Source organism: Grampus griseus (genome assembly GCF_964374135.1).
Source record: "Grampus griseus genome assembly, chromosome: 5".
NCBI classification, from domain to species: domain Eukaryota; kingdom Metazoa; phylum Chordata; class Mammalia; order Artiodactyla; family Delphinidae; genus Grampus; species Grampus griseus.
Genome location: NC_138998.1, coordinates 71,532,184 through 71,548,349, shown reverse-complemented (window position 1 = coordinate 71,548,349; position 16,166 = coordinate 71,532,184). Strand labels below are relative to the sequence as shown.

The window sequence follows — 16,166 nt, the reverse complement described above, 5'->3', positions numbered from 1 at the left end:
ATCTGTCAGAATAGCTATCATCAAACAGAGCACAAATAACAAATGTTGGCAAGGATGTGGAGAAAAAGGAACCCTTGTACACTGCTGGTGGGAATGTAAATTGGTGCAGTCACTGTGGAAAACAGTATGGAGGTTTCTTAAAAAACTAAAAATAGAACTACCATATGACCCAACAATTTCACTCCTGGGATATACCTGAGAAAACAAAAACACTAATTCAAAAAGATACACGCACCCCAATGTTCACACCAGCATCATTTACAATTGCCAAGATATGGAAGCAACCTAAGTGTCCATCAACAGATGAATGGATAAAGAAGATGTGGTATATATACATAATGGACTACTACTCAGACATAAGAAGAATGAAATTTTGCCATGTGCAGCAACATGGACGGATTTGGAGGGTATTATGCTAAGTGAAATAAGTCAGACAGAGAAAGACAAATACTGTATGACATCACTTATATGTGGAATTTAAAAACACAACGAACTAGTGAATATAAGAAAAAAGAAGCAGACTCACAAATACAGAGAACAAACTAGTGGTTACCAGTGGGGAGAGGAAAGGGGGAGTGGCAATATAGGGGTAGGGGACTTAGAGTACAAACTGTTATGTATAAAATAAGCTATAAGGATATTCTGTACAAAATGGGGAATATAGCCAACATTTTATAATAACTATAAATGGAGTACAACCTTTAAAAACTGTGAATCACTATATTGGACACCTCTAACATATATAATATTGTACATCAACTATACTTTAATATGAATAAATAATAAAAATTTTCCAGTTGGCCTGGCTTTCAGTTTTTGATTTTCTAATAATTTATAGCTTTACTGCATTGTGATCACAGTGTTATTTGTAATATTTCTACTTCGTGGGACCTCCTGATATTTTCTTCTCCACAAGGTTTGCAGAAGAAATAGTTTGCTATGATATGGTGTTACTTTTCTATTTATCAATAATCTGAAGTTTGGATATTATTTGGCAGGCTGAGGTGTGTTTTTTAAATTTTTAAAAAATTTAAAAGAAATACAATATTACAAGTAAAGCTAAAGCTACAGTTTCCTTCCTTTTCTCTCAAAGGAAAACCACCGAATAGCAGCTACATATACACCTGAAGTAGATGTGTATCATTCCCATGCATTTTTTTTCCCAGTAAATATTTTTTTTTAAATTGAGGTACAGTTGATGTACAATATTATATAAGTTTCTGGTATACAACATAGTGATCACACTTTTTAAAGGTTATATTCTATTTATAATTATTCCCTGGGCTGTACTATATATCCTCATAGCTTATTTGATACCCATGCATGTTTTTATGTTTATGAAAACACGAAATATGTATTAATGAACTACCTTATGTTAATTAAAGTTTATATGAATAGTGTCATCCTGTATATATCCTTTGCAACTTCATTCATTCACCATATAATTTTGAGATTTATTAATGTGGATACACCTAATTAGTGGATATTTTAGTTTATTCACTCTAGCTTCTGTATCCTACTGCATGAATAAATAACAGTTAATTATCCATTCCCCTTTCCTGAGTCCAATTCTTCACTACTATAAAGTGCTACTATGCACATCATTATACATAATCCTTATGTGTGAATCTCTACTTAGATACCAAGAAATAGAATTTCTGAGTCACAGGTTATGTACATTTATTTGGTATTGCCAAATCGTTCTCAAATAAAGTGCTATTAATTTTACCCCCATTAGCAACATCTAATAAGATTTTCTATTTTCCCAAATTCTTGCCATCACTGAACATGTCCATTTTTTCGATTTTTAAAACTAATCACAATTAACCAAACCTCTTATTAAAGAAAGGAGCACTTACAGATGGAAAACTGAGATGTTGAATTACTGCTTTATATTTTGTAGGTATTTCATGACTAAGTCTTAAACTACTATAGTTTTGAAAGTATAAAATAATTTGTTGATGTTTATTTTCTAGGCCCAAAGATTGATTTAAGTATAGCAGCACATCCGGAGTACACTGTTTTGGCTTTACCATAAAACTGCCTTAACCCAATGTCAATATATCATCAGACTGCTTTCAAAAAATCTGTTGCTGTTACAATGTTACTGAGTATTTTTCCACACTGTCTTTTATTAAACGACCATTCAGGAGAGATTTTTGCCTAGTCTCAGTACCAGGAGCCACTTACACTTATCTTGAACATCTGGTTCATTTTTATTGATGATCTTAGCTTCTTAATTATGGTACTTGTTGGAAAGCTAGGGCTAAACACAAGGTCTATCTCTAGCAAATGTACAGGACCCCAAAATAATAACCTCCCCTCCTGCAGAGATTCATGTCATCATTTCTATTCTTATTTTCTTTGTTGCTCTTCTTTTTTTTTTTTTTCAGTACGCGTGCCTCTCACCGCTGCGGCCTCTCCCGTTGCGGAGCACAGGCTCCAGACGCGCAGGCTCAGCGGTCATGGCTCACGGGCCCAGCCGCTCCGCGGCATGTGGGATCCTCCCGGACCGGGGCACAAACCCGCGTCCCCTGCATCGGCAGGCGGACTCCCAACCACTGTGCCACCAGGGAAGCCCGTTGCTCTTCTTATTCTACTTTATCTTATATATATTTTTCTAAGTCACCTAAAAGTAAATATTTAGTTGAATAAATTCATAACATTGCTTAGATTAATCAATGCTGCAACATGTATCTATATTTTTTCAAAAACATGAATTAAAAGTTTCTATCCATCATTCTTTCATACTGTCAAAGGCATATCTGAAAAAAAAAAAGCGTATCTGATTAGAAACTTTATTCTGGGATCACTCTGATGCTTACCTTTTCTGCTACTTCTCGCACAGACTGAACACTTGTTCCATACAGATGGTTGTTATACTGCCCAGCTTCAATGAATTTATGTTCCTGGATATCTTTTTCCATTTGCTCTCTTGAAGTCACAAAATGATAATCTCTTCCATCTACCTCATAATCTCGTTTTGGTCTAGTTGTATCTTTAATAGAAAAGAACTTGAGAAAGTGTTTAATATTAAAAGGCACAACAAAGCCATTTTCTACTTAAAGAATCGTTTTGTAAAGTTCACTACAACAGAGATTGATTTAAATTTGAAAAGTGACAATAATATGGAGGATGAATAACTGACAAAATAAGTATAAACCATTAAAAAATGGTACTGTTTACTTTGACCACACACAGTGACAAAATGTTAAGAACAAAAATTAAGAATTTTTATGTGGGTTACTCACGAGGAACACATGATCCAAATTTGTCAGGAAATTCTGAGATCAAGTCATCATTTATCCTGTCTTTCATAGGTCCCAATATGATCACTGGTCGAGTATAATTAACTATAAAAATATACTGCATGTTAAAAGAAATAAACACTTAACAAACATCTGTGTATTTTACTTCACTAGAAAACAAAAGTATCCTTAACTGTTATGAAGAATTTATTTTTTATTCTTTCTCCACCAATGATGCCTAACTTGATAGTTTACAAACCTTTATTAAAATCTTACACTTCAGTCAATCTCCTGTTGGAAGTCATACACTTAGATAATTCAACCAAGTTATATTCAGCATTTTAGCAGATAATGTTTCTATACATTGCCAACATCATCTCATTACAAATGAGAAAACACAGTACAGTGTTTTACTGATCCCTTTTCAAGTAGAAAGTGTAGGGAAGCAGATAAAAGAAGGGCAAAAAAGAAACTGGGTATAATCAGAGTAGTCATCGAGAAAGATGATCTAATAAAAGTGTATACGCTGGACTGTAAGGGACCATGTTGGAAGCAGGGAGATTGGTAGTGAAAATGAGACTTAACATTGTGGTAGGAGGGATGAAAGGAGGTTATAAATAAGAAAGGTATGATAAGAATAAATAGGGCCTAGAAACTGACTAGACAAGGGAGATGAAGAATAGAAAGATCAAAGATGATTCCAAGATTTTGAACAAGGATAGTGATACTATTATGAACACTGGAAAGAAGTTGCTTAGGAAATAAAACACCAATATAAAATGATAAGATTTTAATAATCTATGGGCTAAACCATGTTTCATAAAATACATATAGTAAATTTATATATATATATATATATATATATGTATAGTAAGAAAAAAGGCTAAAATTCTAATGAAACTTTTTTTAAGGTATGAGTTAGATCTATTTTCCAAATTACGTTTTTCCGTAAGATTGTAAAACATCAACAGGCTTCACAAACCTTCTTGTTGATTCACTGGCTCATAAGATAAGACATATTCTTCTTGACCACCTATTAGAAAGTTAAAATACAGATGAGAAAATCTATAAAGAAAGCTATACTAATTTAATTCTTTAATATAACATATAAATTACTAGAACTTTCCCAAGAAAAGTAGCAAAGATGTAAAAAAAAGGGTACTTTATAAATTAATTATGGCAAGATTTAGGAAAAAAGTGATAAATTATCAAGTTTGGTATATGTAAAAACAAAATATAAATGTGCTAGTTAATAACTACCTTTCTGTTATTCTGGGTTTTACAGGTTATCAATAGACCAAATTAAAATCTTCACTTGGGATGTCAAGTATAAGCTATTAATTTTTTATTTAGAATCTAAGAGCTATTAAACAGTTCTTTAAAAATTAATACTTTAATGAGCAGTCCTACATATATGCATATTAGGTAATTTTCTGTTATTAATATGCTGCTTTTTTTGGTCCTACCAGGTATAACATTTAACATAGCACGAACATTTTTATAATTACAACTATTTTCTAACCAAAAGAATTTAATGCAAAGGTAAAACTAGTGTCACTATTTCACTGATGAAAAAAATTCATTATAATAATTGATTTATTCAATTTTTAAAAAATAACATTTTGAGTTAAAAAAATTTTAGATAAAATTAAATCCTTCCTTTTCAACAAAATGAATCACATAGATAGTAAAGGAGAAAAAATATATTTTGCTTTGATCTTAAAAGCACTTCAGAAGTTAAATTCTCTAGGATTAAATTAAAAGATTAGAGCTTATGAATATCCTAAATAGAAAAGTCTACGAATTATATCTCGACTCAATGAAAATAACTAAAAGAGTTAAAAATTTCAGGAGTTCTTAGCACACACATACACACACACACACACGTGTAGAAAACAAACAAGGAAGAGCTGTTAAATTCAAGTGGTTCAATGAAATCAATATTGCAGAATGTATTTGAAGATTTTCTTCTTGATTATTATGATTCTATAACAATCTTTTCACTAAATTTGTCATTGGTTTATATTACATGTATGCAGCTGTAAATCTTTTCAATTCATATACTGACATAAATATTCTTTCCAGCTTTAAAGTGTATTTTGTTGTTTTAAAATTTATAATACATAAAAAATGTATATTTACAAGCTGCTTTTTAAAGTACTGTATGTAAAACATGTTTTACATGTTATCAGAAACATGCAATTTGAATATTCCACACCTAATAATTCATGCAAATGGTGAGACAGACAGTATATACTTTCATTACCTCTTTTTAGTCTAGAAAGCTACTCAGCTACTCTCTGGTGAGTTCTGACTGTAAGTTAATAAAATGCTAAAATACGAGAAATCACATTCCCAAATCATATTCCCATTCCCATACCAAAAAAGAAAATCGTTAAATAACTATTATGCAGCAAAAATAACAACCAATCAAATGAATGAGGGTTAAAAGTATATACTGTCAATATGAAAAATATTAGAGACTGATATTAACAGGATGGACCTTTTGAGCAGCCATACTCATCTGTAATCAAGATTACTTTCATATTAGACAGCAGTAAAAAAAAAAAAAGTTAGAAAAGCAATTTTAATTTTTAAAGTGCTACAACTGATAATATTCATGTACTCTCCCCTCCTCCCATGCCCAAATATGTTTAAAAAGTTCACACGCTTATATAGGTCCCTTAATAATATAATACCAAGACAGTACCATAAGAACCAAAAAAGAGATCAGTATTACTGTTTAAGCAACTGTTGAAAATTTTCCCTTCGCCATTTCTTATGTTCACCAAAAGCTGGCGATAAATAGTATCTTGACCCACACCAGTATTGGTGACACAGAATAAAAAAGGAAATAAAGCTAATTATAATTTAGCATTACTGAAAAATATTTTTATGATTAGTTAGAAACAGAATTACTAAATAAAATGGCAAAATACAAGTTTACTACTCATTTAACTAGGTATTTACTTCTTATAAAAGATACAAACACACATACACATACTGTGTACACGAATAGCACTTTTGTAAAATGAGCTTTTGTATTTTATGAAAACCTTGGAAATTAACTTCTGTACATAGAGCGTGATTTTATTTATCAAGTAAAGAATTTTACTTGGCTCTACCTGATTTTAAAATATTAAGCACCTAATTTTTAGTTTTCAGAATACATCACTAAGGGAAAAAAACCCCAAAGGATATATTATTTGAGATAACAAAAGAACAAACAACTTAAAACACTTACGGTAACTACTTTCGCTATCACTGGCATTAGAAGTTACATGTTCTGAAATTGCAGGACAATGGAAAAAATAAAGAAAACACAGTGTCATGAGTTTAAAAAAAGCAAATTATCAAAATAAACACAAGGTGACTTAACAAAATGTCGAGATATAAACCACAGATACCCAAAGAGTTTTTAAAAACATTTCTGATTTTCTTTGAAAAGTTTAGTTATTTCAAGTAAATGAATATGAATTAGCAAGGAAAAAAAATCTGCAATCAAGGAAAATGTCTCATTTTCTGTTCAACAGTTTATGAACAAAATCTTATTATGAATAGATTATAATAGAATATAACAAAGTAGAATATAACAAAGTGATCCTAAATCAGTCCAACTGTCGTCATCAAAACCCCAAAGAGAAAATGTCACTGACACCATTTAATTTAGGTTATGATACAGTAATGACTAACAAAGGAAACAAGTTATATCTGAGCAAACAGATGCCCATTTCAATGAAGTGATATCTTAAAAAATAAATAATCTTGCTTTAGTTCAGCTTCTTTCTTGTTCCTGAAGAGAAATGAAAATGCATGTCTGAGATCATACAGATAAAGCATTTTGGATATCACAGATTCAGATGCCTCAAAAAAAAGTCAAATGGAACGGAATTCTAGAAGGTGGGATTGTATTTTAAAGTAGACTAATATTTCTGAGAAACTCTGCTTTGATAAAACTGACAATGGTTACTTTGCAAAATAAAAAAGATAAAGTAAACACACTCATCTGCTGCCTGGCCCCTCCTTCAAAGTGACCCCCATTTCATAACTTGACTGTTCAGTAAACAACCAGCACTTTTCTCATGTAAATATAATCTCTTGCACTCTCTCAATACGTGTCTCCTTTGAATTAAAAAAGGTAATTTTATCTATGAAAACTAAAAAACAAAATTTTCCATGGGAGAGAGGTAAATCTAAATTTCTTATGTCAGGCAAAGGAAAAAAAAAATTAACGGATAAGGAAAAAGCTTGAGGAGAGATATCTGCTGTACCATATCACCCACAGTCTCCTAAAATCAAGTAGCACTACTGAAAAGTTTAGAGAATGGTAGACAGTTCTTGAAATGGTAGTACAGTTCTTGAAAAACTGTCATAGTGAAAAATAAGTCTGTTATTCTAACCTACAAAGACAAGATACAACTTTCTTAATCATTATTATGTATACAGGAAGAACATTAAAAGAACATTAAAAATTATAAGACTGAATAATGTATGATAGCACATATAAAATGGTGGTTTTCTAAAGTTTATATTTAAAAATTTCTTCTCATGTTACCACACACATGTCAAAACAATCATTTTAAATTGCGGTATAATATTCTATTGGACTGTTACATCATGATTTACCTTACTACTTATTTAGATATTTTAGTTTGCTTTAAATTGTTTTCCACAAACATCAACAAATTATTAATGAACGTGTTCATTTACATGGCTTTCACCTTTTGTCCTATTTCCTTAAAATTCATTCCCAGAAGTAGGAATGCCACATAGAAAAAAAAAAATTCTTAAATTTATACTAGGATTTGTATTACACTCTGCAATCTCTAATATACAAAAGAAAGAAATGTTATTGCACTCGAGTGAGTGGAAAGTGGGAGTATAGAAGAAACAAAATTAACCATGATTTGACAATTAGAGAAGTTGGATAAATGAATACTTGTGGGGTTTATTTTATTATTCCTCTACTATTGAATATGTCTGACATGTTATACATGTACAAAAAATTGAAGTTACTACAATCTCTTTTCTGGGAATTTCCCCTACTCATCTTGAGTTCTCTAAGATTACCAAGAGCTACGAAGCAGTCAAATTCTTCAAGTTCTTTCAAGTATCCTTTAAGTAACTCCTCTACAATAAACTCTTGCTACTTAAAGTACTGTCCTTGGAATGGCATCATTACCATTGTTTGGGAGCTTGTTCGAAAGTTAAAATGCTTTTTCCCTGAAAATTAAAAATAATCTTTTTCAAGGCATGTCATCAAAGAAGATGTTCAAATATCCAACAAGTATAAAAAAGTGTTCAAGCTTATTATCGGGGAAACGCAAATTAAAACCACAACAGATATCTCTATCATCCACCAGAATGACCAAAATGAAAAAACAAAAACAAAACAGGTATGTCAAGCGAAGAGAAAGATATGTAGCAACTGGAACTCACATACTACTTGGGGGTGGGGGTGGGGTAAACTGGTGTAACCACTTTGGAAAACTACTTGGCACTATCTACTAATACCTAACATATTATATATCTGTGACCCAGCAATTCATTTCCTAGGTATTTTCCCAACATAAAAGGCATATATGCATACCAAAAGATATGTATAAAAATGTTCAAAGCAACACTATTCAAAAATAGCCCTAAATATATGTGTTTATTTACAAATCTGAGATATATGTACAGTTTCATAGTTTACTTTTTTCATTTATATTGTGAGCATTTTCCAGGCCATTATGTTTTAATATGATTTTCAATGGCTATAAAATATTATACTATATAGTAAGTCATACTTCATTAACCACTTCCCAACTATAAGGCATTTTAGGATTATTTGAATTTTGGGGTGCTCTACTTTCTAAATAATATTAAACAAAACATCCTGATGTATAAACCTTTGTTTCCACCTCTGATTACATCCTATGGATAAATTCCTTGAAAAAGAATTATTAGATCAAAAGATATGCTTTTCCAAAAAGGCTGTACCAATTTACACTCCCAGTAGTAATATGTTAAAAGTAGTCATTCCAAAGAACCATCTCCATCACTGGATTCGCCTTTAAAAGCAAAGTCTGCTAAGGTGATGGGTAAAACATGTCATTTTGTTTATTGATTATTAGGGCTGTTAAACATTTCTTATATGCTTATTTCATTTGCTTATCTTTTGAGCATTCTTCTTATATCCTTTGTCCAGTTTTCTAATGGGGAGTGTTTGTTTCTTATTGGTCTGTTAGAAATTTATGTGCAAGAATATTACCCTTTTGACATAGTATAATCAGATTCTTAAAATTTTAATTTTTGTTTATATGTTTGATGATCACAACCATTTCAATTCTCTCTGACCAAGTCTCACCTTTCTAGTCAAACATTTCTTCCTGAGACTATATCATGTGTTTTCTCTTTGCTCTCCCTAAATACAACATATCCTCAGTCTTAAACAATTCTTGGCATCTTAAGAGCTCTGTACCACTCTACTCAAGTAAGTCTTTAAAATAGAAAAAGAAGAGATGTAATAGGAAATCTATATGCCTAACTGTAGAAGTTTCTGAGGTGTTGTACAAAGTGGAAAGCTATAAAAATAAACTGCATACAAAAGGTACAAACCTTGTCTGAAACTGTATAATTTCATTTCTGAGCACCTTATATAACTGCTCCTGAACTACACTTACTTTTAGTCTCTTTTAAAGGAATCTTACCCACTTTTTTCCTCTTGAATTTTTTCAAAATTGCCTTCTAAAAGCATAAAAGCTACACAGATTTCTATTTCTAGCTTTTTACAAGTATGATAATTTAGTTGTATCCTCCCAGATTTCTACCATACTTTAATTAGTTCTGTTAGTCAAAATTAGTTTTGGAAAGGCAATTTCTATTATTGTTTCATCTACTGTCAACAGGATACATCAATAATTTATTTGATCCTCTTCTTTGTAGAATCATTGAATTCTTGTCTACGAAAAGTATTCTAGGGTGTCACTTTTGTTTCCCTCTCTGCTCTTTAATTAAATACCCTACTTTTTCATAGCTTGTGTGAAATTACACGCAGGTATACATCTTTCTTGTTATTCAGTGTTATTCCACATCTCTTTAACAGGTTTATCTGGAATAATTTGTCCTTCTGTTTTCAGTCCCTTCATGAGTCCTGTTCCAGCAAGGTTTAATGAATATGAGGTCACATTTATCTTCTTACATTAAAATCGCACAGGATTTTGCTTAGTTTTTTCCCTGTATCCTGAACTTTAGAATATAGATAACTGAGATCTTAAATAATGCCCTTAACCCACCCTTCTTCCCAGTATTTTCTACTGTATAATAATGAGCATCTTGTCAGCTGCTAGTAATGTTTTATGTGATAATCTCCATCATATCCAGTTTAGAATTTTACTGATATTTTTCTGTCTCCGTCAACCTTTTCTAAATAAAATCTTTTTGATCTGATCAAGTTACCACGTGAATAAATTCTTTCAGTTCTTGTGAGATGAAGCACAGAAACCTACCATTCAAGGGATCTTAAGTCACTGACCAGAAAATTAAATCAACGACATTGGTAATCAGTTATCATTTTTCATTTGTTTCTCTTCCCAAGTCTCAAACCTCAATTAAAATGAGAGATGAAAATACGATGTGGTCAAGGTGTAGTTATCTACTATAAAAATATCAACGTGGGAACCAAATTCTTCATTTAGTTCCTTTTTCCATGAGCTTTCCATAGTTCTCTGATGACTCAACAGGTAACAAAAATATGTGGGTTCATTTGATGATCCACACCACCTTATGATCATTCTCAAAATAAATTATATAGCATTAAGAATCTGTGGAAATATTTTCCAGTTTCTGAAGATTTCACTGATAATTTTTCCCAAAGGTAAGAGATTAAAAAAGGGTGCCACTAGTGATAGTAAATTTGTGGCTCTTGCCAGATCCTAAAATGGCAAATGCATAAATAATAAAGTGTGTGTAATAGAAATAATTACATATAAAGCATACTGCTTTCAATCTAATATAAACTTTTAATTGTTAAAGTTGAAATAAAAGTCAAGCACCTACAGTTAAGGTTAAAAGTCAAGTTAGCATTAATCAGGAAAAAAAATCTGTGAAATTTAATGTTTATTAAGGTAAACTTAGAAAGTTAAAAGATATTGGCTATATCCTTAATGATCAATGAATTATGAAGAAATAAGTTTTCAAGATGCTTAATAATGCAAACGGAAACAACTACTTAGAAAAAAACTTTAGCCTAAAAGATTACCTCTATGAGTCACCATCACCTAAAAGAACTTAGTAATATTTGGTAAAATTTCACATTTAATCAATCTGTAAACATTCACATTTAAAATTTTGTTTGCTAAAATGACTTCTTGTTTCATTCACTAATTCCAACATTTATTAAATGACTCCTACATTATCAGACTCTGTACCAAGCTTTATATGAAGATTAAGTACTAGCTAGAAAATTAAACAGGAACAACACACACAAAAGAACTCCCCCCAAACAGAGACAACACCTTGGTTAAAGAAAAAACAAAGGATAATATTTCTTATAATTCTTTTCATAACTTACAACTTGCTTAAAAAAATATACAATTTACCTACTACATAGACTGCTACTTGAACTTGAGTTCTACAATTCTTCTTTAATATTTAAGACCTATTGTGTTTTATAGTTTCACATTATAGCAATGCTTTTCTAACACAGGCTCAAAGCAATTTTAACTTGTTTTAACAAAAAAAAAGGGGGGGGGACATAAAACTGTAAGGAAGATTATATTCTACCTTCTAATAATGAGGGCAGATAGCAGTATTTTAAAAAACATTAAAAGTCTTTCTTCATATTTAAAAAATTCCTAGAGAAAGTAATTGCCATAAAAATTACAAAAAGGAAAATATAATTATGAGCAGAGAATTTTTCAAATGACATGTGAAAAATGGAGAAAAATAAAAGGTGTGTATTACAGAAATAAAAATCCCAAGCATATTATTAACATGAAGAATCTAAAAGCAATCTAAATCATACACCTCCTCATGCCAGCAGGGCGCTACCATGAATCTCAAAATGTATCTGAAAAAGGTAGGTCTGTAGATGGAGGTTAAAAAATAACTTGGGAGTATTTTAATCACTTACTCAGGCCTTTTGATCCCATGTCGTCAGGGATCTCCTGTAGAGAGTAGTTCCCAGAGAGCAAGCAATAAAAAGATAATCAAAGAAAATAGTTGTCAGTAATGCATAAAATTGGTGCTACAATAAGAGACAGTTCCAAGACCATTACAGGTGCACGTATCTTACAGAGCATTTTTGTATATTTCTGAAAGTTTAAAATAAGCTAGCAGCTAGATATAATCTAATAAAAGAACGGAAGTTTTATATAAGAAGCTGATTAGGGTAGAGAAGCAAAAATTTTGACTATTTCTTGCTATTTTAAAAGTAAAATTCAGATTGTCTACATATAATGAAGAAATGGGATAAAACGTAATGATTTGAGGTAATCCATTATCAAAGATTGGCAATGCTATACCTAGAAATCAATAAGTAGCTTCTCAGGTACCCATGTTTTTCCTCTAAAATATTCTTTTGAGAGTGTAAATGTTTCTTATAAGAACCTTTACCTAAAAAAATTCTATTTTAAACATAGCTAAAAATACCATTTACTTTAAATTAAGAATTCCTAAGGTGTTAGAAAAAGTTAAGATTGGTACGCAAATTAATTTATGCCTGTTAAATTGCCCCTAGTTAAGACAAGTAGTAACCTGTTGCAGCTCTTGAAACTGTCTCCATGGTAACAACCAACTGCAGGGCAGTAGGTCCCTCTACATTTATCTTCAGTTGACCACTGGATCCACATACTTACGGTCAGCATCACTTGTTTCCTGCTCACTCTGGTCCTTGTTCTTGTAGAAGGGGAATTTTCGGGAAAAGAGGTTCTTTTTACGCTTGTCATTGAATGACTGCTGAAGAAGAGAAGGAGGGGCAAAACAAAGGGATGTCTACTGTCTGTGTGTACAAAGGCCCAGCCTAGTAGCTCTGTGAAAGCTGACTCTTGTGACCACAGTGTGCAGTTTGTATATGAATTTTGCGTTAATCACATATACAGTGAATTTTTAATTTAGTATTAACTTCTCTAATTCTAACATTTTATAACTGAAAACAGAAAAATTTCAAGAGTGTAATTCAATGATACGTAAAAATAAGGAGGAAGTGCTATTTGATAAAAAAGGGAAGAGTAAATCAGATTAGCTACTACTATAGTCCAAATCAAGCTTGCATCTGTTCATATCCATCCATATTTTTCTAGATTTCCAAGTATTAGGTGCTCTACAGCAAAAGTTGTTACTTTAGCTGTTCAGATATTTAAAATTTTCCTTTCCTTCATTTTCCTTTGGCTTTAGCACATTTTTTCCCTTTCTCTCTCTCTTTTTTTGTGGCTCCAACAAACTAACAAAAAGTCACTACTAAAAAAGAGAACCAAAACAACTGAGCAAGTTGCTAAATATTTAAAAACCATCTTTTTTTTTTTTTTAAAGAAGAGAATTAGGATAACTAAATGCTTATCAGAAAATGGGAAGAAAACTAAGACGTGTCCATCAAGCACAGAGTCCAGCAAAAGAATTATCAATGCTATCTAACCAAGGAAGAAGAGTCAACTCTCCTGGCCAATTTAAATGTCATCATAACTGATTTATTAGCCTTTAAGCTCTACCATATTATCTATTTTTAAAGTATATATAAATAAAATATAACCAAATTCAATTCATTAGCACCATGTCCTGAATAGGGAATAAAATGTTTGGTGCGGGCTTCCCTCGTGGCGCAGTGGTTGAGAGTCTGCCTGCTGATGCAGGGGACACGGGTTCGTGCCCACATCTGGGAAGATCCCACATGCCGTGAAGCAGCTAGGCCTGTGAGCCATGGCTGCTGAGCCTGCGTGTCCGGAGCCTGTGCTCCGCAACGGGAGAGGCCACAACAGCGAGAGGCCCGCATACCGCAAAAAAAAAAAAAATTTTGGTGCTCATAATGTCAAAGAGGCAATTAAAAATCTAGTAGTTTATACATAATTGCTATGACAGCTGATTTGACGTCCCTTGTTGCACAGATGTCTGAGACAAGTTTTTTCTCTTCCTGAATGTCCTATTTGTGCATTCACACTTTTAAAAGCAGGTAGCACACAGAAAGATGATGCTAAAGAAGAGCAGCTTCTTCTGTAATTTGTCACAGGCACCCATGTCTTGAAGGAAATGGCCTTGCCTACCAGTGACAATAGGAATTATAATTTTTATCATTTTTTGAAGTGGGAACAATATAAAGGATAGAAATTCTGTTTTAATTTTTCTTGCGTTTATCCATGTCATAAGATGCTATCAATGTTGTGAAGTATATCAACACCAGGAAGTACTTTTTTCTGGCGTGCCGGTACTTTTAGTCATGTGATGCCAGGTGATTAAGGTGATGAAATGGATTAAAGTGACTTTTAGCTCAAATTCTATTACTTGAAAAGATTTATTTTGGTAAGACTCTTTACAAAAACTTTCATTTTTATCTTTTTCAGATCAATAATTCAAAATTAATAAGTTCATAGTCATTAGACAAGCTGACTGTCTTGATATCAATCTTAAAATCTGAAGGCTCAGATAACCCTAAGCAGAAGTTAAAAATTAAGTTGAGAAAAAAAATACTGTGGAGAAATCTAAGCTTATAATTGTTTTATAAACTGTCAAGTAGCATTACTTGAATAAAAGTCTTTGCTTGAATCCAAATTTTAGAAAAGAGAAAGAGAAGAAAACAAGTTTCAATAGAGAAAAATTTATGGTAATCTAATTTATGGAAGGACTAAGTCTTTTTGTTCATGACAATCACTGATTTTGAATTTAGTAATAATTTTTATGCTAACTGATAAAACTGATACATTTTTAATAAAAGGTTATTTACCTCTGCTACTGCATATATAGTGGTCAGAGTCAGTTTCACAGCAAACAACCAAAAGAAACATGAAGTTTAAAATGTTTTGATTTTTGATATCTTTTGCAGTTAGCCAAAATGAGATATCGTAAAGATATCATAATATAGGACAGAAAGAAATGCTTGTTAGTTAAGAAATGTATTAACTGTATTACATCTAACATCCTGCAGGTGAAGAATTTATTAAAAGTGAAAAATAGCACAAGCAAACAGGACAAAAATGTGTAGGGAAAACACAAAACTGAAAAAACATACTAACTCTAGTTTCTTTATATTTTCAATACAAAACAATCTGTTTAATTACTTATTGTTATTAATGCTATATTGCAAGAGAAAGTGTAATAAATATGAGGACTGATAAAATATTACAAATTCATGAAACATATCAAATATCTAATTTCCATGTGTAGTATTTCAAAATAGCTAAATGAATGTTAAAAATGTTAATGAGAAACTGAAATGTTTTTAAAAAGTCTGTATTGGAAACAAAGTCCATAACCCACCATATAAGGAAAGGAAAAGAAGAGCTTAGAACGGGAAATGGTATTACAGAGAGAAATGCAGTTCTGTATCAATGGCAAGCGTATTTTTACCCCACTCAGTATCATGCATACTTTTGGTGCTGTGTTAGAACACAGTGACTGTGTATAAAGTTGGTTATAGTCAACAAACAAGACTAAGATTTAAAAATGTCGTTAATTCAGTTAACTTCTTACAGTTTGAAAGAAAAGTTACAACATGCAACCTCTTTTACAATACACTGACAGTGTATTTTACTAAAATACTTTAAAAGACATATATAAAACAAGCACAAAAACCATTGTATATATTTCAAATACTGAGCATTTACTTGGGATTTTTTCCTCCAAAGATTTTCTATTTTAAATATTGCTTCAGATTATACTATATAATTTTGTATTTTCTGAAAGGTACAAGTAAATTTTAAAAGAATTTATCATTTGTAAAATAACTGA

The 16,166-nt window shown here is 31.5% G+C and overlaps 1 protein-coding gene across 6 annotated transcripts in view; it reads right to left on the bottom strand.

The window, feature by feature from the left end:
• Positions 1 to 16,166, bottom strand: part of DLG1 (discs large MAGUK scaffold protein 1) — a 284,860-nt gene that overhangs the window by 29,924 nt on the left and 238,770 nt on the right. For 2 of the 6 annotated variants that reach the window (XM_082654456.1, XM_082654459.1), the window contains 5 exons: positions 13,088 to 13,187; positions 6,493 to 6,534; positions 4,231 to 4,281; positions 3,252 to 3,353; positions 2,826 to 2,998 (listed from right to left, as the gene is read on the bottom strand). In XM_082654456.1, coding sequence (XP_082510582.1) covers positions 2,826 to 2,998; positions 3,252 to 3,353; positions 4,231 to 4,281; positions 6,493 to 6,534; positions 13,088 to 13,187 — 468 coding nt within the window. Of the gene's footprint in view, positions 1 to 2,825; positions 2,999 to 3,251; positions 3,354 to 4,230; positions 4,282 to 6,492; positions 6,535 to 12,363; positions 12,398 to 13,087; positions 13,188 to 16,166 lie in introns of all 6 variants that reach the window. The other 4 variants (XM_082654457.1, XM_082654460.1, XM_082654458.1 and 1 more) reach the window with 2 other exon arrangements.